Source organism: Andrographis paniculata, unplaced genomic scaffold (assembly GCF_009805555.1).
Source record: "Andrographis paniculata isolate CXL003 unplaced genomic scaffold, ASM980555v1 Contig69END, whole genome shotgun sequence".
NCBI classification, from domain to species: domain Eukaryota; kingdom Viridiplantae; phylum Streptophyta; class Magnoliopsida; order Lamiales; family Acanthaceae; genus Andrographis; species Andrographis paniculata.
In genome coordinates, this window is record NW_026137605.1 from 7,905,122 (window position 1) to 7,932,914 (window position 27,793).

Here is a 27,793-nt window from a genome sequence, read left to right on the forward strand (position 1 = left end):
TTGGCATTTATACACAACAAATTAACAAATTTAAACCCCAAACACAAAGCTCTCTCTCTCTCTCTCTCTATATATATATATATATATATGTGTGTGATCTTAATCAGTAATGAAGCAAATGACATGTCATTTTCCCTTTAAGTATCAATCGGTCTCATGACCATCAAATGAAACATCATCATAGTCAATTATAATCACTATCAAAAATAACTATTCATAGTTCTAAAACTTTATAATAAAATTAGCATCACTTCCATTTTTAATAATACAAATCAACCAAATTGATTTAGAAAAGTCATTTTTGGTATTCGATCAATATCTATTAACATTTGCTCAACATAACATTTAATATTCAATAATAATAAACTAATCAGATTGACGTAGGCCATTAAAAATTGACGGAAGATACAAAGAATTTGCTTGCTCAACTCATTTTAATCCTCCCAATTTTCAACTTGCAAATTTCAAACAATTAGTGATGAATTCAAAATTTTGCATAAATTGTATAAAGAAAGCAAATTGAGAGTAGTATAATCGAACTCTAGACTCTAAATCCTACAAGACCAATACCTACACAAACGCTTTTGACTGATTTGGTCATTGCAATAGAAAAAAGAAAGAGCAAATGGTCTACGTCAAATAATTACATAATTGGCTTAAGCTAAAGAGGGAGTGAAAGCGGAAAAATGATTTTCGGTCGATCATAGCAGAATCGGCCATAAAGGAGAGGGAGAGAAAGATCGACCCAATTGAAATAGGAGGAGGAGAAAATCGACCTAAAATAGTTTTTCTCACAATTCGATTTTGGTATGTTTTTTCTCCAAACTGTCAATCGTATGTTCGAGTGTCGAATTTCGATTCAAACCAACACCTTCTAATTTTTTATTTAAAATACTCCATCCGTCCACAAATTAATGTCCTACTTTTCTATTTAGGATGTCCAACAACTATTGTCCTATTTCCTTTTTTAAATACAAATTTTATATTTTTACCCTTCATTCATTTATTACTTTTAATCTCTACCATACACTGAAAGGCAAATTTGTTCATTCATAACAAAAAGACAATCACCTAAAAAACCGTGTAAATATACTTCAGGACAATAAAAAATGGACGGAGGAAGTATGTATTAAACTGGTCGGCCACTAAGCATCAACTGCCGAAGCACCTACAAGAGCATAGGGTGAGTGAAATAGTAAAGAAGGAAATAAAGGAAAAAAAATAATGAATAAAATATAAGAATTGAAAAAAAGAATATAGATAAAACTTTGTGCAGTGCAAGTTGTGGTTGTAAATGTGTTATGTTTTGGTTATGATATATTTTTAAAATTAAATTATATAGATATAAATATATATATATATGAAAAAAGAATTGTGGTAAAAAAAGAGAAAAATCCGACAATAAGAAAAGAGCATAAATCGGACAATATAAATAAAAATATATCTTTTGTAAAGGAATAAGCGAAAATCGATCAAAAATAAATTTGTTTGGTTGATGTGCAAACAATCCAATTCAAATTTGGTGTGAGATCATGTGAGGTGTAATTAAGTTCAGCAAATGTTAAACTTAATTTTAACCATAAATCTCGTATAAATAATTTTAAAATTAAAAATAATAATTACAATGAATTATTTTGATTGGGTTCAGCCATGTTGAATTTGTTAATTCAGCGTGGGATCCATCTTGTTCACTACAAAATAATAATAATAATAATAATAATAATACATTTGTAACAGAATTCTTTTCCTAAAGTTCACGTAGCTAACGTAATTCCATTCCTATTTCCCTCTCTAATATCATTAGTAACGGAAAAAGTAGATTTAGAGACAAAAAAAAAAAGTTTTGTTACAAAATTGATTTTTTCTTGTAGTGTTCAAATTTTTCTTTTTTTTTTTTTTGGTTTTTTAAAAACATCTTATTTAATTATAGTTTTTTTTTGCTTATTAATTTTTTGTATTATAAAAAATTTTATACTCTATAAAATAATATACATATTAATATATTTTTTATTTTTAATTTACTCTTTAAATTAAAATTTTAGATATAAATATAAATATATATGAAATTTTAAAACAATTTTTTTATGAAGAAATGAAGAAAAATCGGACAATAAGGAAGAACAAAAAATCGGATAATATAAACTATTTTTAAAAAAACTATGAATAAAATTAAAAATATGGCATACGCATTACGTGGCTTAAAATAATTTTTTTAAAAAAATTAGAAATTAAATCCACACTTGTCATACAGTTTAACTTTAAAAGTAAAGAAAAAAAAACACATAACAAAAATTCTCTCTCCTACAACAACAATCAAATATAATTAACATTGAAAAAAATAACTGTTATCTTGTTCATCAAACTAAATGTATATAAATTAGTTTTGATGTTTATTTCTAATAAATTTAAAGTGAAACCACTACAATACATTCAACAGAATTTTTTCATCGCAAATATATTCATCAAGATAATCATAATTGATGTGAATTAAAATATAAGTTTGAGGCAATAGATACTGTGTGCATATAATTTTATTCCAATCACACGTGAGGTCACATCAAGTCTTCATTTGTTGCTTGTGTTTAAATTTTTAGAAATATTAGAAAAGTAATTATTAAACATTGACAATACTATAAAATCCAATCATTTAAAACAAACAACAAACAAACCTCTGTAAGTCTTCATATGACATTTGTTTTCTACACTATGTTTTTTCCGACAAGATAAAGATTCAAGAACATTGAAAACAAATATCATTAAGTACTTCCCAAGATGATTAAACATGACAATCAATTTTCACCATACAATTAGTATATGCACGGTAATATCCATTAGCAAATCTTTGAGGTTAGAGAATCTAAGACCCAAACAGAAAATTGTACAATCTACTTTTCAACAATTAGAGCTGTGTCATAGGACAAGACAATATGTAAAATTTAGCTTTGTTCCAAACCTACGGTAAAGCAACTAACACCTCAATTATCAACTTGAACCAAAACGACTTTAAAAACTCATTCATCCATCAACACATACCTCAATTACACTCAAATTAACATAAATTGAAATTTTTCTTACATAAATATCATACCACAAAATTGATTAACACAAAATTCAGATCTTTCAAATTTTCAAACAATGAATTCCTAAAAATGACAAAAAAAATCTACCAAAATCACCATGACCTAAAAATAAAAAAAAAGGGTAAGTACACAACAAAATCTTCACAAGACTAAAATGTGTACCTGGAACTGTGTCTTAGTTCAAGGAACTTGACATTGTCCAGCTCCAAAACTTCAACAATAAACAAGTGTACAAAAAAATTTAAAAAGACCCCGATTCAATCGACGAAAATACCAAGAACTGTCTAGCATCATCACATCATTCGTGAGAAAAAAGTATAATAATGATCATAATCATAATTTTGAAAGTAAAACATTTTCTTACCTTAAAAAATACGCAATCTATGAAATTAAGTATTGGTGAAATAAGTTAGCAGTCATATGAACTATCTTAATATTTCTATGGAAGACTTCCTTATTGTGGCAATAGTCGACAACATTAATAAGCTGTTGGAAATACTTTCTTATTTCATCTTCTTGCATTTTTTCATAGTTCATCTTTTTTGAAATTTTTACTCATATAAAAGCTTATATGCCCCAAAAACATATTTATTTTTTTTTAAAAAAATTAATCAGGTAAACCATATATATATATTGTATGAGTGGCTTTTATAAACTGAAAACTGTTTCCCTTCGTATAATCATAGAAAACAATTAACTAAAACATCTCAAAGTTCAATTTTTCACACCAATTTTTGTTGAACTTAAAACTACACAACTGAATTCAACTTTTAAAGTCCCACTTCTACATCAAATCCCTAAATCCTACTTCAACACATAAATGCATCTAAACTAATAATTCAAACGAATAAGTTCACGATACTCAATCCGAATCAGCAACTTCGAAATATCAAATTTTCGGAACTTTCTAAGCAACACGACCAACTTTTGAGGAAAAACGGAGAAAGTAACCATAATCAACTTCATCAAAGAGCAAATAATCATCAAAACACTAAAACACCTACAAAATTAACAATCAATCGATCCATTCACAAGCTTACAGTTACCTCTAAGGTTTTTGTTGCAGAAGTGTTCCCCAACACAATAAAAAAAATCAGAAAATTAGACCCAAAATAGACTTTATCAACGAGAAACGAGCCTAAATTGAATACAAGAAGAAGAATAGCTGGTGAATGGATGACAGACGGATGAACTGCGGTAAATTTGGTGTATGGGTGGTTGCGGTAAGTTTTCGGTCAACAAAATAAGGTAACAAATATTCGGTCAACGGAAACAACATTTAAATCGGATAAAAAATGAATTTGGTTTAAAGAAAATTTTGAGGTATAATTTATAAATTTGGGTAATGATACAATATGAATTACACAATTTGACAAATAAAGACAGAAAAATTTGATATTGTGAGGGGCACCAAGGTAAAAACAAGTAGTCATTCATACACTAAAGTATATATAGGCATTCAAGATATTGAAATATTTTAAAATTATACCTTAATATATATATTTAATAAGAGAATATATCATTTTATAAAAAAATTAAATGATAACAATAATGTGTAATTGTCCCATAATGATGTATTATACCATCAAAATTCAATTATAAATATTGATGATGTGTTTGGTTTGGGGATTTTTCGTACACTAAAGTATATATGGATATTCAAGATATTAAAATCTTTTAAAATTATACCTTAATAAATATATTTAATAAGAGAATATATCATTTTATAAAAAAATTAAATGATAATAATAATATGTAATTGTCCCACAATGATGTATTATACTATCAAATTTCAATTATAAATATTGATGATGTGTTCGGTTTGGGGATTCTTCACCAAATTTTTCTGTTTATTATTTTTTTTAAAAAAAAATATCAAATCAAATATATATTTTTGTTAATTTTTATATTAAACTAAATATTGATTTACATTCAAAGTAATATATCAAAGCATATTTATATCACATCGTACAACCATTCAAATTAAATTTTTACTATTCATAAAAACAAATACAAAATAAAAAACTTTAACTAAACACACCATAAAAGTAAATGCAGTAAAATAATGATCAAACTCTTATGGGCTGTTTGGTTCATGGATTTGGTGGGATTGCATGAGATTTGGATTTTAAAATTGTAATGAATCATATTTGGTTATAAAATTGATAATGGAATTTTAATCCTGCATTTGCAGGATTTTTCAGTAATAGTGTACCCCATTACTTTAAAATCTCATGTCATTATATTTTTCATTTTAATATTATATCTCCCATAAAAAAAATCATATTTTTTTTCTTTTTAATATTAAATGTATATAAATATATATTTACATTTATATTATATTTTATTGATTTTATAAAATATAATATTATATTTAACCATACTACTACAAATCATATATTTAATTATAAAAATGTTATATATATTTAATTCTTTTACTAATGATAATTTAAATAAATTAATAATTTAAATTTATTTTAATGGTGTATTAATTTTATATTTTTAGTTTAAATTGTTTTTTTTATATTAATATGAGAAAGAATGTCGATAGTATAAAAAATAATTAAATTGTCGTATTTTTTAGTGTATAGATTATATATTACAGTATATATTTTGTTTGAATATATATATAGGAGTATTATATCTTTTATTATTGATCGAAAATCGTATTAAATTTTTTTTATTAGAATACACTAAATTTAGCAAAAAATAAAATTTACGGGAAAAAAAATGGATGTAAAATTTAATTTATCACAATAAATAAAACCCGTTGAAGGATAATTACGTCATTTAAAATATCAAAAATCAAAGTCCTTGAACCAAACACCCCCAACCAAACACAGAATAGGATTCCAAATCTAAATACAATAAATCCTATCACATATAAATCCTACGCAAAATCAAAAAAGTCCTAAGACCAAACAACCCCTTAGTGTTTTTGGTATTCAAATTTTGTCGTCCATGTGTTCCTTGAGTGACAAATAAATCACATAATGAAACATATATTAATAAAATGCAAACAATACTCAATGTTTGTTTATTTAATTTAGCCTCAAATTTTGTTTAGATTTGAGATAGCAACTCAGGTTTATTCTACTATATTATAATAGAAGCAAGATACAAAATACCATGCACAAACTCTATCTACAACAGTTACAAACAATCAATAAATATGCATTAGTTTTTTTACCAAATGCAAGTACACATTCCTTAACAAAAGCAAACATGTAAAGCTTTAACTTCAGTTATCATATACTTTGAATTAGAACGTTAATTGTAGCAATCAATCAACTTTTTCTCATTCAACACTTCTTTTAATTTTCTTTCTTTCAGCTCGCTATATAAACAATAGTATTTCTTCTCTTAAAAGACTATTGGAATCATATTTGAATAATTTCCGACTTTTAAAACCCAAAAACAATGAACAAGGTTCTATATAAGAAAAATATTAGAAATCTTTCTAAAATTTTTTTAATCAATACATGGATAATTTTACTATAAATTCTTTAAAACGGAAGGCAAAACTTAATTTATAAAAACATAGAATTAGATCATATAAAAATAATAGTACGAAGAACACTCAAGCCTTTCAACTTACTCTCTTCTCAACACATAACATTTTTTATTAGTATTATTTTTTCTCTAAAAACAAATTGTGAAAAGTTCACTAAACAAATTTAATAGTTTATATATCTATATATCTCATGAACTCATTTTTACCAATTAGTATACAAAATAATTGGTGTAACATGCAACTAATAAGTAGTAGACGCAATCTAAATTACTTTTCAAGACTCTTGAAATATGTTCAATATGCATCAAGTCCACTAATGTGATGTTGCATCACTTACCATTTCGAGTAATATTTCATACACATTAACTTTTTTTGTTGATTTTATTAATTTGATGCAAATATTTTTGTCTTTGAATTGTTTTGAATAATTAATTGAGTAATATACCACATGAAATGGCTCATCTAGTTCACCATATCACGTGTCAAAAACTTTAGCTCAGCGAACCTTACATAGATTAAACAGACATATAAGAGCAATATCAATTGTTTGTTATTATAGATGACCTTCCATATTAACAAAACTTCTTTTTTCTTTTTCATGTCAAATAAAAAAAGAAGCAATGATTTTGTTTGAAAACCGAAATACATAAGCAAGTGAGTAGAGTCCGAGCCTCGTGCAAGTAAGGCAATAGTAAAATATTTTTTAAATCAGTTAAGTTTATATAATTTTTTGTTTTCAAAATCTATAGTGTAATTATTTTTGTTCAATCCGTTGATCCAGAATTTTCTTATGTCACTTTACAGCCATGTAAGTCATTCGAGATTTTTTTTTTTTTTTTCAAAAACAACCATTGTGTATGCTTTAAGCAACATTTGTTGCTCATCCAGTGTTAATACAAATTAACGGTATAACAAACAAAATTAAGTAACAACAAAAATGTCTAGAAAATATATATGTTTCTCCCAATTGAATCTGTGTTTTTTTTTTTTAATAAATTAAACAATAAAAATATTTTATTGGTAAATAAAATAATGTAAGATGATTTTGATATTTTTTTCATATAATAACAAAGAAAATGATTATTTTTTATAAATGCTAAAGGTACTTTGTTATTTATATATGTATTACTTTTATTATATGTTTTATATTTTTTTAATAAAGCATAGGAGAATAATAACAAAGATAGTTTGAATTTAGATGGCAGAATTGTATTCATTTTGAAAAATATTTAAAATAAAATGCATAGTGTCAACAACAATGTAACTGATAACCAACAAAGCAATTTTAATTTAGTCTTTTTTTTTTATAAGAATTTCAAAGTTTTGCAGTTTGGTTTTGTGAAATCAAATTTCTTACAAAAAAAAATTAATATATTACATAAACTTATTTTTTTATATTATTTACACAATTTTTTATCTCATATAAAAAATATTCCTTTGAACGATCTCACAAAACAATCAAACCTTTGAGTTTGGGATTTGAGAATACTAAAAATATTGTATATTTGATGTAATATTTTGTTATAAGAAATAGATACTTGATATAATATTTTTTAAAAAAATTAATATTAATAATAATATCAAAACTAAGAACAAAATCATATATAATCATATGCATAAAAATATAATATTTGTACATAATTAATAAAATGATTTTATAGATTTTTTTATTATTATTCATTAATGTGTCAATTTTAGTCTTTTTTTTTATTTTATAATATCAATTTTAATTTTTTTATTATTTTTCAATTAAATATGCTTTTAGTCCTGTTTATTCACATCGTGTCAATTTCAATTCATATATTATTAAAATGATATTTTTAATCCTTTTTATTTTTATTTATGTTAATTTTAGTCTATTCTTTTTAAAATGGTAATTTTGATCTCTTATTGATTAATATAATTTAGATTTTGTTTATAATTATCATTTTAAAAAAAAAAAAATAGATATACTTATTATATGCATTGCCACAATCATATTATCCTTACAAAAATCATTTTATAAAAATTACACTACAAAAAAATATATATACTTGTAACGGAATTTCGTTCCAAAAGTTCACGTAGCTAACATAATTTCATCCATAATTTCATCTCTAATATCACTAATAACGGGAAAAAAATGAACTTATGGACAAAAAAATCTCATTACAAAAATGATATTTTCTTGTAATAATTACTCTCGTTATAGTATTTATCTACAAAAATATGTGTATCACTACATTTAATATTGTGCTTTTAATTAGCTAAAAAAAAAAAAAAAGAAGGCTCTTTCGTCTTCATATGTTAATAATTTAATTAAGATAATCAACTTGCAACTAAACTATTTAGACGAATGATTTTTAAATTTAGTGTTTAAATTTATTCTAAAATGACTTGTTTGAAAGATTTGTGTAAATATAAATTAATTTAAATAATAAATAAGAACTTTTCCAATGAAAACCATATACTACCTTGGTCATAAAAATTATGTTTAAATTTTTTGACATAAATTTTAATATAGTGTGTATTTATTCTTTTTATCTTTATAGTAAAATATATGTATATAATATGATTTTTAATTAAAAATAAAAATAGCCATAAGTATAGATGATAAAAAGAAGATCATTGTATTTTTAGATCACCAAGAAAATGGTGATTATATTTATAATTTTTTTACAAGAAACAATAATTAATTATTAAAATTGAACTATTTAATTAATAAAGAACCAAAATTATATTTTTAAATAGAAGGAATAAAATTGATATATTAATCAAAATTATCATTTTAAAAATAAAGGGATTCAAATTAACCAGGATATAGAAAAGAAGGATAAAAACATATTTTACCTACATCTATTATTTGAAGTGATGCCTAGTGAAAATAATAATAATAAATGTTTGATATAATCACTTTTTAATAAAAAATAATAATAATAATAATAATAATAAATAATGTTTGATATAATCATTTTTGAAAAATTAATGTTAATAAATAACATCATTTTTCTATATAAAAAAAAAAATGTTTATATCACCAGAGTGATTGATTAATTGATCTAGGGGAATATGTCATTTGTTGATGTGTGTTGATCTGTACAACAAACAGGGGAGGAACAATGGGCCTTCAATGGGCCCAGAAAGTTTCCAATGGCCCAATTTTTAACCAAATTCAAATAATCAGCCCATTATAAAATGGGCTTTGAATGGTACCCACCAAACTGTCTACAGTGGCCATTGACACACACATATACATAATACTTAAAAGTTATAGTACAACTCGTGTATCTATATAAATGAAAGTTAAATTCCTAAAAAAGAATAATAAAAATAAATAAATAAATAAATACACTTATTATTTCGTGTAACTAAATTTTCAAATAATTGATGTTAATTGTGTACATTTGCAAATTAGAAAAATAAAAATAAAAATATATACTTTATAGTTTACAAATATTTCCTTGTATTGTTCCCAATAGATCTCATTATTATTATTATTATTATTATTATTATTATTGAGATCCCTTACATATATATTTTCTGCTAGTTATTGATGATTTTCTTGATACATTTTGGGTGTGTTTGTTTCAAAACTTTTAAAGAATTTTCATTATTCATATATTTTTTTTTTCAAAAACATCGAATCAAATATTTATTTCTTATTTTTTGTTATATTATGTTAAAAATCAATTTTAAATTCAAAACATCGCATCAATATTTATTTATATTACATCATATAATTATTGAAATTCAAGATTTCAACACAAAATTCAAACTTCCAAACTGTTTGATTTTTATATTGCACATCTTGAAAAACCATGAAAATAACACAAATGCAATTTTGTTCTAAATTAACCCAATCCATTCACAAAAGTAATTAAGAAAAAATAAAACAGAAAAATTAATAATATGAATCTACTTATTAAATTATCAAGGCAAAAAATAATAACAACAACTCGTAATAAAAATATATATTACTCTCTCCATTCCAAAGTTTTTGTTACTGTATTATTTATAATTATTTGATATTTTCAAAAATTTTACGACTTCTTTATTTACACACATTTTTTTTCTTATTTTATTACCCTAAATACATTTTATAAAATTATTCTAAACACAAAATATATATATATACTTCATCCGTCTTAATACAATAGTTTTGTTTATCATTTTTATTTCCATAAATAACCATATCATCATAAAACTACTCATACTTTTTCATTTTTATTACACAATTGTCACTACTTTTTACACTAATACAGTCACAATTTTTTTACCAACTATTAATATAATATCAATATTCCTTAAATCTCGTGTCCAACCCAATTAAAACTATATTTATAGGACGGAGGGAGTATTATTTAAAAAATTTTGGTGTAATGGAGTACAATTTATCCAACGTGAATGACTAGATGCATGCATGCAGTCACGTGATTTATTTAACTAATTACATGTTGTAACCATTTTCTTGTTAATCAAATACATAATAATAAAATAAAATAAAATAAAACATTAAACTATAGATTTAATAAATCAAATATAAGTTAATTAGGTAGTCGTACGCATTTGTCTTTTTTTTCTAAGACTATTCAAATCAAAGCTGACAATTTTTAAGACAAGACTGAGTCATCCACGGTGCATAGAATTAGATACGATGCTATTAAATATTAATATAACTATTTAATAATAAAATATACATACATAATTTTAAAATTTTTAGAATTTAATTAAAAGGGAATATTATGAGTGTTCACATTGACATATGATGCAAATAATAATAATAATAATAATAATAATAATAATAACATTAATAATGTCGTGTTTATTTATTAAAATAAAATAATACTTCCTCCGTCTCACCGGAATTGAACCATTTGATTAGAGACACCGTATTTAAGGTGAAAATGTTTAATTACTTAATAATAATTAGTTATGATATTATTATATTATTTTTTGTATAATTAATAATATTTATAGTTTTAAAGTAAATTTAATATATAGGATTAAATATTTAAAAATTTAGTAGAAATTAAAAAATATATGCAATATATATGGATATCATTTTGCGGAGAATAAAATCTTTTATAATACAAGTAAATAAAAAAATATTTTTGTTTATTTATAATTAACATAAATCAATTTTATAAAAGATGTATAGTTTTAAATATAGATAAAAATATTTATTTTTTTTAGGAGAGGGGTAGAAACAAAAGAATTTTGAGGGGATCCTACGTCATTTATGATGTTGTATGTTATGTAGTTAATTAAGTTGATTTATATTTGTTAAATATATTTTTGCTTAATAATTTTTAGTAAAAATAAAAATGTATCAATTATTACGGGACAGACAAAAATGAAAATAGTGTCACTCGTGGTCGGAGTTCAGTGGTGACTTCTGACTCCAGAAATTAGGCAACAAAAAGTCCCAAGTTGACAATTTTCTATTCATTCATAACAAAACCATATATGATGGCTTTCAAATATATAAATATTATTGACTTTTTGGGTTCACAATTTAAATTGAGGCCAATTTATTTCTTCTTTTTCTTTTAATTATTGACCCCTTATAATTAGTTGGGGAAAAAAAAGGAAATATATATTTTTCAATTTAGTAACTTTTTTTTATAATTACATCAAATATCAAATTAAATTTTTACCATATATATATATATATATATAAAAACATCAAATTTAAAAAACTCCTATCTAAACGAACCTAAATTAATCTCATTCAAATCGAGTGATTTGAATATTAAATAATTTGGAAAATGGTAAGAAAAAAAATAGTAAGTGATGTATGATTTTGTGAGATGAAATAGGTTTGATGGACTTTTTCGAAATATTTACTATTAATAAATAATACCAGAATTTTATTTTTTTTATTATTGTCATCTAAATTTATTTTTTTTTAGTAAAAAATACTATTTTTTATTATAAAAGTTTAAAAAAAAAATTCTATTTTTACCAACTTTTCTTAATTTCTGTGTCTGGTCAAATAAGAATCGACGGAGAGGGAAGAGTAAAACTTATAAATACAATTCCTAAAATGAAAATATATTTAAATTGACATTTTTTTCTGTCCAATAAACAATATAAGTAAGGTTAGCTCCACGTAGACTACGACGTCGTTTGCATGATTAATTATTAATTAACTAATTAATATCAAATCTCAACTACCAATTAGTCTTGCCTGTGATAATTGGACAACATGATCCAACAAAATATTATTATTATTATTATTATTATTATTATTATTATTATTATTTTAATAAATCAATTAGTACAAATGTGGCAAGAGAAATTTAATAATAAAAAATAATAAATTTATTTCTTAAAATAAATGAAGTCGCAGAAACACGTTGACCGATACTTGTTGACTTATTCCATGCAAATATATAGTCTCACATGAAGAGATCACGTAATAAATTTATTTATTTTATTAAATGTGGCAAATACATTATTAGAATTTTTAAAATAATACTTAAAAATGATGTGATTGCACAAACCAGTGATGGAAATTATTATCACAATTGGAAATTATTCCTTACACATCGTGTGATGAAAAATAATACTACCTCCATCCTACGTATCGTATCTGCTACACTGTAGATACGGTATTTTAGGAGGGGTATAATTAGTAGATAATTAAGAATATATTATTATAAATTAAAATTAATATAACTAATTAGTTTAATTAAAATTTTTAAAAAAATAAATTAAAAAGTTTAAAATGAGATTAAAGTGTGTAATCATTTTTCAAAAAATAAAAGTGACATAATATGTAGGACGAACAGAAACGGCAACGTGGACATGGTATGTGAGATGGAGGGAGCAGTAATATTCATTTATTTAAATAATTATGTGACAAATAAAATTAAATTTAGAGAAGGAAACAAAAGAGAATTAATTGGCAGGGACGTTGACAGCCCAAGTTGTGGTAAGGATGTTGACTTTTTTTGGTCTTAGCGCGTGCCACGTCAGCAACATATACAGCCAGCTACGCGTATTTGTACGTATTACCTACTTCATTAAATACGTGTATACATATATGGTCCATCTTATTTTGACCAATCTATTGTTACAGTTTTATATAAATATATGTTGATCTAATATTTTAAATATTAAATTGATATTTAATATAATATAAAAGATAAAAATAATAATAATTTATTTTTCCGAAAAAAAATAGTGAATAATCAAATTCTAGATAAAATCCTCCACAAAAATACATATACACCGGTAATACTGTCCATTTACTACAATATAAGGCTTTAATTTCTTAAGAGTGTTTTATTTTTCCTTTAATTTATTTATGATGCAGTTTCACTAGTCAAGTATATAATATTATACACATTTATATTTTATTTCCACTGTTCACTTTATTATAAATATATATTTATTTTTTACATGAAATTTAATAAATATTATACTTTAATGATAGTTATTAATAGTTTGATATGTAGAAATTATTTTACTCCTATATATAAAATTATTGTAAAGGTATTGATATAAATAAATATAAATATAAGAGTGTTTGTTAGATGTAGTAGTGTTCATATTTATTAAAAAAAAAAGAAATTAATAATTTTTATTTGAATAATAAAAACTAATAAAATATATACTTATCTAAAATTTTATGTATACTGAAAAAATATTTATATATTGATATAGCAATATATTGAACATTTAAAAATTATATTTTAGTATCATATATAAATAATAATAATAATAATAATAATAATTGGTACAACAACCACCGGTACCAAAAATGTTAGTATATACTAAAATTGTCAATAATTGATTAATAGATTTTTAGTATAATATATTATGTCCGTTTTGTAAAAATATGTTCATTTTATCATTTTAGTATGTCCGTCAAATGTGTGTTTTTTACCTAAATTATATTTTTGTATTTCAAAATTTATATCATAATCCTATAAAAATTCCAACTCTAATCCTTATAAAAAGTAAAATTATATATTTTCTTCGTTCGATTCTAAGGTCTTTCATTTACTTTTTACTTTATTATATTTAAAATTAAAAATATATTTATATTTATATAATTTTTATATAAATATTATTATAATAATATTATAAAACACTAATAAAAATATTTTTATTTTTTATTTTTAATTTATACTTATATTTTTATATAATAATTAATATTTAAAAATTATCATACAATCAAATAAAACTGTTGCCGGACAATGTAATAATATATATTAAAATATTATTTCCTGATTTGCGGTGCCAGCGTTACTTGATAAGTGAAGAGTGAATGTGGGCCCACCCTATCTAGTAATTATTATTATTATTATTAATTTTGTTGTTGAGTGTTGGCGTGGGGAAGGTGCAACTTGGCACGTCAACAAAAACAACTTGGCTGCATGTATAAATAAATATTTAATTAATTAATAATACATGCACGCCAACTTGCATGGCTGCTATGGCATAATGAAAGTAATATTCCCTCCCTCCATGTAATATGAGTTTTGGATATTAAAAAAATAAAATTAAAAATTAAAAAAAAAATGAAATTGAAACAACTTTGGACATTATTTCTAGGGTTTCTTCACATGCTTTTTATAATTGAAGTTAATTTATGTCGTACACGAACCGTGTTACATATACATCTGATTTAGCAATTATTTCATAGCGAATTTTTGTAATTATATATATATATATATCTACATTATTACATGTACACTTGCATGACTTTTCATTTGGACATGTGTGTACAACAATTTTAATAAATATTCTATGCATATATAAGTCATCTATTGGTGACAAAAAACCAAGACCTAAAAATTCTTTTAGATTGGGACGTTTTCTTTGACAATTTTGAGGACCAAAATTTTTGTATGAGTTGACATCTTCAAATAAATGGTTTACATTTCTTATTACATGTTTTTTATATGACCTTAACTTTGTACCTATTTCAATAATTGAATCAGAATTATTAATTTCAGTATGATCAAGATTTATTTAAAATCAAATATAAATAAACCATGCAATTCTAATTTTAAATACTTTCTACATATATCGAATGCACTCAGATTTTTATATAAATAATTCATCACAAATAATATATATATATATATAATTTTAAAAATATTGTTCAATAATATTTTTTTTATTGCTATATTAATTAGGTCAAAAATAAAGTTACACACATGTCTTCCAAATAGAAATTTTAATTAGTTAATTAATTTAATTATATGATATAATACAAGATTAATAGAAACAATATTGTCATCAACACCAAATCTCATTCATAACAATTAATTAATTAATTTTTTTTTTAAGTTGCATTTTTTTATTTTATATAGTTGTGATAAATTGATGTTACTTGAAGCATCAGTGGCTTCCATTAAGGCCAAGTTGTGCCTTCGGACAATAAATTATTTAAGACATTAAGCTAATTAAGCGTGCCAAATTATTAATTCATCTGTCGATCTTACAATAATCAAATTATTATTAATTTCCCCAAAATTTCATATCAGATATGACCACATGGATTGACCCGAAAATCTGGGTCTTCTACAAAATTATTAATAAATTAATATTTTGTAGAAAAACTCTTTCTATATTATACAACTTGCAAAGATTCAGACATACATGGACTGCAATTTTTAGTATAGTACAGATAAATACAAATCCATGAAATAAATCGAGTTGAAAATTAAAAAGCAAGAGACAAATGGTCCAAATTCTAGAAAAAAAAATAATAATAGAAAATACATTTTCAAATTAAATTATGACATTTTTTACTAGAAAAAAATTACTAGTATTGGTTTGTAAAATTTAAATTTTGAATTAAAATAATTATTTGATGCGATGTTTTAAATATTAAATTAAATTCTAATATTATATAATAAATAAATAAAAAACAGCCGTTTTATTTGATGTTTTAAAAATAAAATAATTTTTTAAATACTAAAATCATACTCAATATCTTACAAACAAGCGCACCCTTTAATGTATAGATTTGAACTTGGGGTTCGGCAATAATAAAAATTTGAATTCTATCCATATTTAATGTGTTTGATTTTATGTTTGAAATGATAAAATATTTTTGTTTATGTACATAGTATATTAAATAAAATTTATGTATTTGATTTTATGATTTTAGAGTGAAAATAATCGTTAGGTGTAATATTTAAAAAATAAATAAATTGATAAATTCTTATTAGCAATAGTAAAAAAATTGAATAAAAACACACGCATCCGTTATCATAAAATTGTGCAATCAGTGTTCGTAATACTTCCTCTGTCCTATAACAAAATATTCATTTTTTCATTTTATTACGTTCCATAACAAAGTATTTATTTTTTTTTTAGTAACTGTACTGTCTACCTAACATTACAAATACCCTTACAACTTATATTATTTTACACAAATGTCATTATCTTTATATCACACATATTAATAAGGTTATTTTAGTCATTTCTATTTTATTCCTAAAATATCTCAATATTATACTAATATTTCTAAAACTACGTGCAAAAAACAAATAAAAATTTACTTATGAGATATAGAGAGTATTATAGTGATTATTTAGTTCTACATAAATAGTGGTGGGTAAGTTAATAAATTTTAAAAATATATTCGTCTGATCACCTAGCGTTTTTATAGATAAATTGATTTTTTATATAGTATAAAATATTGTATTAGTAATATAAAAAAAAAAAATTGTGTTGAATACGAGTGTATAATATATATTATATTAATATGTGTATATATTTATATTTTTTAAATAATGTTTATAGAAAATTATTTTATTAAAAAATGATAAATGAATAGACCGTATATATATTTAGATTTTAGAAATAATTAATTAGATATACAAAAATCGTTAAACATATTATTCCGTGACGCTTTTTTCCATAACCATATAATATTAGTAATACGCATTCGGTTCTCCTAAAGTCGCATTTGGGGTCTGTGAAGCGGAGCTGGCATTCGCATCTCAGGTCATATATGTATATAATAAGTCATCTCCCACTTGAAAATACTTCTAAAGGCGCTACTTGGGAAAACACGCTTTCTGATGCGCTGACGTGTACCGGTGATTTTTTTTTTATATTTAATTTTTATGAATCATTATATATTTTATAAAAGTAATTCGAAAAAGCAGCAGATATGCATGAATCAGCACTTGATGTAGGGATTTCATGGTGATTATCGTCATCTAAATATATAAATAATTAATTTTTATTGAATACACTTTTTAAGAATATATATATATATATATGTTGTAAAAGACGAACCAACAGATAACTATGATGATAGAGTGGAATATTATGTAATGATCGATCTGGTGAAGATAATGATGTGTGATGAGTAATATTTAATTAATTAATGTCACAAAATTGAATTACAATAGGCCAAATTATGATTATGATAAATATATTATAATATTGAGGATAATGATCATGTGATTAATAACTATTTCACCTACCAATCTTTCGGTTGGAGATCCGCAATTAGTTAGTGAAACATGTCAAGGATGCCCACAAGATAATATATAATAATAATAATAATAATACAAATCTATAGTGCCTTCTGCTACCACTGTGTGATTATTAGAATTTATTGATAATTGTTTTTAATTATATAACGCGTAAAAATGTATAAAATATTTCGTATTTTATTTATTATGTGAAACTCTCTTGTATTAATATAAAGTTCGCATGAAACACCCTTCTTGTCCAAAGTTGATGTTTCGTTCTAAATAAACATCTAAATTACGCAAATTTTATACAGATAAAAAACGTAAAATATTTTAAATATTTTTTTAATAAATAAATAATTGATTAATCCTTCATTTTATAATTTTTGGGAGACAAATTGTTATATGATTTTTATAAAAACTATAAAAATAAATGATTTAATCAATTATTTATTATTTATTTTATTAAAAAACTTATTTAAATTATTTTACACTTTTTATTTGTATAAATATTAAAATTTGCATAATTTAGATCTTTATTTAGATTCAAATATTAGCTTTAGACAATGAGGTGTTTTATGCAAACTTTATATTAACACAAGGTGCGTTATATAATTTACCTTTTTTTTTCACATTAATAGTATATATTTTATTATTATGTTGTGTATAATAAAGACATAAGAATACGAACGTGCTAAAATCAATTGTAGTATGTGATGTGTAAGATTGTATCATGTGTATAGTAATATTGTATATTTTCTATTAATTAAACATTATGTGTTGTCAGTACAGTGTTGTAACTGCCGGTATATATATACACACACATATATCTAAACACTTTATCTTCTCGAGATTTTGTTTACATATATATTTGTAAAAATATTTAAGTTATTAGCCAATGGTAAATGGAAAAAAAAAATAATAATCATATATCAAATAATTATTTTTGTCATAAAATGTTATCTTAACTTTTTTTTATTATTATTATTTCTGAAAAATTCCAAAACTTAAAAAACGTTTATATAAACAGAAGTGAATTAAATTTATGTAGGCACATTTTTATGATTTAGAATATGTGCAAATGTATTTGGTTAAAACAAGTCATGTCGATCATCCGACATGTTGAAAAGCTGATAATAAATTGTGTTCCAATTTCAAACTATTATTTCCTAGCTATGAGAACGACATTGCTTTCGGACCAAGGAATTATCTGGACAGTACTATTTATATTTATATATTTTTATCTATAATTACCAAATAGTATCTTAAATTATTAAAGAAAAAATCGTCCAAAAGACTAATTACCAAGGAATAATGTTTAGTTTGGTTGTTTTGGTTTGTCAAATAATAGCACTTTTTAATTGAAAATTGTTTAATATATATGATACTTCCCAAATCAAAGAGGGCCCTTTGGTTTTGAGTAGATTAAAAAAAACATAGTAATAATATTTTATTAATTAGTGAAAGAGCGTAACAATTTTTTACATTTTTGTTTTTTGGATTTTTATATAAAATAATTGTACGTTTAATGGTATATGTGTAATTTAAATAAAAATTAAAAGTATTTTGATATTACTATTTTATTAATTTTTCTAAAATAGAAAATAGATACTTACTTTGAAACGAAAAAAAAAAAAGGTTTCAATTAGGACATATGGAGTATAATATTTTGGATTAAAAAATATATATATAATATGATTTTTCTTAAAATACTATTTATCTGTTCCAATTCAAAGTAATTTTTTTACTATTTTCATTTTCACTTCCAAAAGTATTTCTATCTTATTTTAGAAAAAGTAATTATACAATAATTTCAAAATGCTTTTATTTTTTACTTAAATTACAAATATATTATTACACATGCAATTACTTTATACATAAAATTAAAAAATAAAAATATCAGAAACTCAAACATTTTTACTAATTAATAAAATATTATTATAGACCTTCTAAAAATATGCTATGAAAATGATTAATACTGATAAGTGCAACTCCCACTTTTAAAAATATTAATCCCAATTCAGAGTGACATCTGATGCCAATATTATTAATTTATTTTCCACCAATACAACATAGCATATGTATTATTTTGTTAATTATATTAATATACACTAACAATAATTTAATTATTTAAAAAAAAATGAAATATTACTTTAAAAAAACGTGTACAAATACGAGGATAATAAGGTTGCCTCGTCAGTTCTGGAGGTGACAGCATTCATTATCCACCCCAACAAAGCCAGCCTGTCAAGACTGGCAATAGCCATTTCATGGGAGTGGAAATAGCAAAAATTAGGCACAACTGCCCGTACGATTTTACAAATATTTATTTTAATTTTTTAAAAAATAAATAAATATGCTATCGAACATTTTCACATGAAATGTATCGAAATCCCATCACCGCACAAAATCCTACGCGAAATTACTAAAATACCCCGACCATATAATTCTACGTACAAATTAAATAAATAAATACATTGGTAATAATAATGTTGTGACAAAATTAGCATTATTAAAGCATTTATTGTGCAATTACATAAGACAGGGACATGTTGCTGAACCAGTGGCATGAAATTGTTTTGGTTAAATAATTTTAAATTAGAGGAATCGCCACGTGGGCCCACTTTTTTTTTTTTTTTTTAATTTTTTCAAAAATATTGAAATTTTGTGTTCATGTCCAACTTGCAGTGGAACCCTCTCCGTACAGAACACCCATAATTTATTTATTATCACTACTGTTTTATTATATACATGATTTTGAGGAAAAACGTATTATTGCAACAAATGTAAGGTTGATATTAGTAGAAATCGAATTAAATTAAATTAAATTAAATTAAAATAGATAATGATGTGAAATTGCATGGATGGTGCTATGATGTTATTCTTATTCTTATCCAATAAATAAATAAATTAAAAGTTTGGTGAAGACATAGTACGTACTGTGTTAGAAGATAAGGTCGTCTGGGAGGGACTATCAATAATAATGATAGTACTTTGATAATTGTGTTGAAATAATAATTAGTGACAATAACCTAGTCTACGTCAACTATCAACAACTCTGCAGGGTCATATATATGTTTTGCCCACAACAAATTTCCCATAATTAATTTTTTTAATTATTTAATAAAAATAATTATAGATGATAATATTAAAATTAAAATAATTGAATAATTTAGTTAATATTTTAAAAAATTATAAATTTTAAAATTTAAAATGAGATTAAAATGCATGACTATAATTTTAAAAAAGAAAATGACGAATTATGTGGAAAAAATGAGAGAGTATGATAATATAATTAAACTAAATGTGTTTAATTAAAAAATAATAATAATGTCTTAGTTTACTATGATATTTTTTTTCAGATTCTTTTATTATTTTGTAACTTATTGTCACGAAAATGTCACTATTATAAAATATTTCTGAAATTTTGTTGCAGTTTCTGTTGCTATATAAAGTCACGGACATGTCATGGTATTATTCTATAACTTATTGTCACATAAATGTCAATACTTAAAAAAAGTCACCAGCAAAATTCCACATAAATAATTCTATATATTTTCCCGTGACTTTTTATTAAAATAAAAAAGTTACCAATTTGTATTAAAATCGTGACTTTCTTTATCGCAACTATAGCCTAATTTTCTGGTAGTTTAATGTATTATTATTTTTACTATAATATAAAAATAGTATTTTTGAGCGAGACGAATATAGTAAAACAAAACAAGTACTTTAATTATACATATATATATATATATATAGATAGTAAAGAAGGTGTCGTGCATGTCAGTGTAGTGCATGTCAGTGTAGAAGAAGAAATAAGAAAATGAAGCGGAAGGCAGAAGAGGAATAAGACAAAGAAATATGGAGAGATATGGTGGAGAAGGTAATGTAAGAAATTATGGGACAAATGCTAAATATCGAAACATGGGCATTTATAATATACATACATATATATATATATGTATGTATTTGCAGTGCTGCATATGGGTCTATTATGCCATTGTTGTTGTTCTTTGTTCATGTTCATGCATGGATATGGATGGATTCATAAATAGATTGATTAGATATACATAGCTGCGATGATGACACCTGTCCTTCCACAGCTCTCAGATATTCCCACGTTTATATTACATCGTCCAGTTACAAAGTATACATATTTTTATTTTAGGATATCCAATTACAAAGTAAACAATTTCATTTGTATTAGGCAGACTATAATAGAAAAATGGATACTTTATTATCAGACGGAAAAAATATATGTTTATGAGTTGAAAATGTGTGATTATTATCTTTTTTTTAAGTGTATTATAAATAAATTCTTGATAGAACTTAATAGCTAGCAAATTAAACAAATAAAATAAGTTATACTAAGCCAAGGTTTGTGGGGGCAAATAAAACCAAGCAATATTGTCCTCTATAAACTATATAAAGTTATATTTATTTATTTTTCCAATACAATTGAAAGTATATTTTTACCATTTTTGTCTGGTATATTTAAAAGTAATTTTTTTAACATAGTAAAAATAATCATATATATTAATACACGTGTAACTTTTACATAAACTATCAATATATCATTACATATATATATACATAAAGTATAAATGACAAAAATGTCAAGATCACCTTACACATTTTTATTAACTAATAAAATAATAGTCTCTCATCTCAAACACCCTGCAACTTTTCATCTTTGGTATGTATCAAACACACCGCAATATTTCTAAAATAGCAAATAATTAATCATACGTAATCTCTACTCCACACTTTATCTTATCGCATCATCTAAAAATTAAATTAAATAAAATATACATTTTTTTCTCCATTACATCACCTCATTTCTATTATCCTACTTAATACTCTCCATTTAAAATCCTGTGTCAAACTCAAATGTTGCTCTTTGTTTGAGAGTTTGGGACGAATGGAGTATTATTTTTTACTCTGTTACAAACATCTAAAAAGATACATTTCATGGAGACAGATAGAGTAGATTTTTATTGCCCAACATGAGGATTTCTTTTGAGGTTATCCATTTTAGTATTATTGTTGCCAAAGTACGATTAAGTTTGGAGGTCCGGTGTGTAATTGTAGTAATAGTATCTTGAGTAATAAATTAAAAGCAGGTTGAGTTTGCACTAACGATATATAAAAAGTTTGATTCAAGTTAAAAATGAATTAAAGTAAAGTAGCATATGCATATGTATATCGATCTATTCACTTTTGATTTGAATAAGAGATAAATGTAATTAAGTAGTAGCTAGTAGTTATCACTTGTCTCTGTCTCTTTCTGCTATTATTGGTGTGGTGTACATGCATGCATGCATGCATGCATATATCTGATATATGGACTATCTATCTTATTCCGTAGATAGATAGATAGGTTCTTATCTGTGGACCAACATCAGTATGTGAGATCTGATGATTCAATTGTATTTGGATGTTGAGTTGAGTTAGAGAGAGAGAGAGAGAGAGAGAGAGTGTGTGTGTGTGTGTATGAGAGTGTGTGGGTAGAGAGGAGACCAATGCACATACCATATCCATACTCAGGGGTGGGGTGGGGAGGGGGGATGAATGTACTAGTACTACTACTATATTGCAGGTCCACACACACACACACACACTCATGTGACCCCCCACCAACTTGCCTTCTTGCATGCCTTCCCCACCCCACCCACACTCACCTTATCTATCTTACCTTACTATAAGCCCCACCACCCCCCAATCCCATCCCACACAAATACATACATACATACATATATATTTATAATTGCCACCATCCCCATCTCAGTTCATCTCATCTCATATCATTTCATATCATTTAATCTAATCTCATCTCATCCCATCCCATCCCATCCCATCTAACCTACCTAGCTAGGGTTGACCCCACTTTACCCACAATACCCCCCTCTCCCGCTCCCTCTCCCTCTCATCTACATTCTACACCCACACACACTTGTACATATTATATTACTCTCTCCGTAGCAAAAATTAGAATATTTGGTTCCGATACGAAAATTAAAAAAATATATATTTTATTAAAAAAATGATAAAAATAAAAAAAATAGTTAAAAATATTTTTAGAAAGTAAATTAAAAATTAAAAAAAATAAAAAAATATGTAATAAAAATAATAATATTTATTGTAAATAAATATTAAATTAAGGATAATAGTTAAATATTAATTTATTAGTTTTATCAAAATTAATAATTAAATAAATTTAACGAATATATTAAAAATAAAAATGAGAGTAAAAAGAAAGCACTATTTACAACTACGTATAAGTATGTACATGTACATGTTCTTAGGAGATCCCGGTCCTGGACCAGACAGCCACGAATCTCATCAGGTCCTCGGGTCCTAGGACCCCTTCTATAACTACCTTACAAATACTAGTCCTATATATACTCCTCCTCCCCCAAATCCATCTCACTTCATCTTCTTCCTCACCTCCTTCAACAATCTCTACATTAACTCTCAAGCTCCAATCGGATCCCAAAAACAATGGACGGAATCAGCTCCGCAGACGAAACCACAACCAGCGAATCCATATCAATCACCATCTCGCCGCCGGCGGCAAAGTCGCCGCCGGAAAGCCTCCGCCGCGTCGGCAGCGGCGCCAGCGTAGTACTCGATGCAGAAAACGGCGTCGAAGCTGAATCGTCGAAGAAACTGCCGTCTTCGAGATTCAAAGGCGTCGTTCCTCAGCCCAACGGCCGGTGGGGAGCTCAAATCTACGAGAAGCACCAGAGAGTCTGGTTAGGGACTTTCAACGAGGAAGAAGAAGCCGCCAGAGCCTACGACACGGCGGCGCAGCGGTTCCGCGGCCGCGACGCCGTCACGAACTTCAGGCCATTGTCGCCGGAATCAGAGGACGACGAAATCGAGGCGGCGTTCCTCCGCGCGCACTCCAAATCGGAGATCGTCGACATGCTCCGGAAGCACACCTACGGCGACGAGCTACACCAGAGCCGGAGAAATTACGCCGGAAAAAGGACCGGCGGCTCCGGCGGAGGCCGATCGGCGAATTTGAAGGCGGCGCGTGAGCACCTCTTCGAGAAGGCGGTTACTCCGAGCGACGTCGGAAAGCTGAACCGCCTCGTCATCCCCAAACAGCACGCCGAGAAACACTTCCCGCTGCAAAACGGCAGCCATTCGAAGGGAATCCTTCTGAACTTCGAGGACGCCGGCGGCAAGGTGTGGCGGTTCCGATACTCCTACTGGAATTCGAGTCAGAGCTACGTGCTCACCAAAGGATGGAGCCGATTCGTGAAGGAGAAGGATCTCTCCGCCGGCGACATTGTTACCTTCCAGAAATCCACCGCCGGCGACCGGCAACTGTACATTGATTGGAAATCGAGGAGCGGACCGGTCCGGTCCCGGCCCGGTCCGGTCCAGATGTTCCGCCTGTTCGGCGTGAATATATTCGAGGAACAGAGTAACGGTAACGGTGACGGCGTGGTGGCGTGCGACGTTAACGTTAGTAGCTGCGGTGGGAAAAGGATGAGGGAAATGGAGATGGAGATTTTGGGGTTGGATTACAGCAAAAAGCAAAGGGCAATTAATGCTTTGTAACATTTTAATTTAAAATTGAATTTATTTTAATTTAGTGATTAGCTGTAATTTTTATTTTTATTTTTTCTTGAAATGTTGTTGCAAGTTGCAAGAAAAGCTGCAATTGTATAGTAACCAGACATGAAAAAAGAAATGCAAAAAATTAAATGGAAATTCTTTTTTGGTTCTTGACAAAGTTTCGGCTGTTGGTTGGTTGTCTATCTTCAATTATTTATTTATTTTATATTATTTGTTTTGACTAAATATTGGTCGTATTTATCTTTTGTTTGCTCTCATTTGGGTATATTATTTTCTTTTTAGAAATTATTCATAATTGGGAGGAAAAATATTGCACTTATCCGTGCATGAAGTTGTTGTACATGGTACATGGAGAATGGACGGTCCCTGGACTACGAGTCCAGGAACACATATGCTTAATTATGAAAATATTAGAAATTTTTATAAAAAAAAATAATTTTTTTCTCAGAAAATTATAATCACAAGCATTTAATTCAAATTGATATAGGATTTATGGTTTTAATTACAGTTCCCTACATTTTAATTTTCCTTTTTAGTACACTATGTTTAATAAGTATATTTATCCAAAAGAACCACTTGTACTAACTTTTATGATATTTTTTAAAAAAAAAAAAAAAAAAAAAAACCCTCTCGAAGAAGAAACGTCCTAATAATGACTCTTGAATTCTATTACATTATAAGATGGAAAATAGAATACTATTGTATGAATAAATTTTAGTGTATGTTAATGAAAAAGAAGCAATCACATATAATAATAATAATAAAAATAATAATAATATATTTTTCTTTGTATCTCTTATAACTAATTTATTAAATATTGAAGCAAAATATATATATATATATATTTTGAATCTTTTTCACATGTTAGTCCTACTAATTATTAATTATTACTTGTTTTATTATATAAATATGATGCCTAGGGATACTGAATTTTAATTAATGTGATTTTACGTACACACCATATCATGTATATGTATATATTTTATGACCAAAGCAATCTTGGAAAGCTGTGAAATCTTTAACCTTTTGCATTACCTCATTTAATATTAATTGATTTATATTGATTTTTATGTTACATTCAACTCATTTATGGTGTGTGTTTAATTTATATCACATATTGGAGATTATTCAAAATTATTTTTTTTTTAAAAATATTATATCAAAATTTTATTTCTTATTCGAAATATTGTATTCAACAACTACTCCATTCTAAAGAAAATAAAAATCAATAAACATAACAATACAAAAATAAAATACAATTAAGACAAATAGAGAAACTCAGCTATGTTTATTTAGAGTTTAATTTCAATTAATTTTATGTACAATATAATTCTCTTAAAAAAACTAATGAAAAAATTCTCTTAAATAACTCTTTAAATAACAACACAAAATCATACACTAGTATAACAAACCCTTGAATGTTGAATATTTATGTACTATGTATCAATTATTAAATTCATAGCTACATAGATACTTGAGTTTATTGTTTTTCGGGTGCAAACCCAAGTCCACGTTGGAAATTGTGAAGAAAATTCTACACTTTCTAAGTTCAAAGTGAATTCCACTGGTACGAGGTTTTTTGAAGAATATCAAAAAACAAATTCGTACGGGCTCAACCCAAAGCGAACAATATCATACTAGTATTGAGTTGTCCAATCCCTGCAATTGTATCTTTATATATAGAGAATAATCATTTTGTACAAAATCCATTTATGTTTTATTCTAACAATATATTGTGCTTCCATGGGTACCTTGTTTGCAAACAAAACAATTAAAGGTTTTCTATTAGAAAATATCTCGAGAATAATAATTATTGAATAATTCAATAATTGCATCGACTTGAGTTATAATTTCTCTCTGCAAAATGAATATTTCCCGATAATATTTTCGATTTTGTAGTGTAACATCCCCAAAGATAAAAATAAAATAACATTATACTTCAATATTTCGAAACTTAGACAAATTTAAAAGTCGAAAAACGAAGCTATGTTCAAAGACAATTATCAAGGCCCAAGTCCAATCTCAAGAATTTTGAATTTAATTAATGTGTTTTTTTGAAATTTCGAATTAAAGTTAACATTATTCATCTTACAAGAATACCGAATTTAATTTCTTCTTCTTTATTAGATGATTGACTATTAAGATTAGGTTATTAGTGGTAACCCAAAATTATGCAA

At 25.5% G+C, this 27,793-nt stretch overlaps 1 protein-coding gene across 1 annotated transcript; it reads left to right on the forward strand.

The window, feature by feature from the left end:
• Positions 1–24,449: 24,449 nt before the first annotated feature.
• LOC127264086 (AP2/ERF and B3 domain-containing transcription factor RAV1-like) lies at positions 24,450–25,766 on the forward strand. The gene has a single exon (XM_051293463.1). It carries the CDS (start codon positions 24,528–24,530, stop codon positions 25,596–25,598), a length of 1,071 nt encoding a protein of 356 aa, XP_051149420.1. The 5' UTR covers positions 24,450–24,527; the 3' UTR covers positions 25,599–25,766.
• Positions 25,767–27,793: the final 2,027 nt, after the last annotated feature.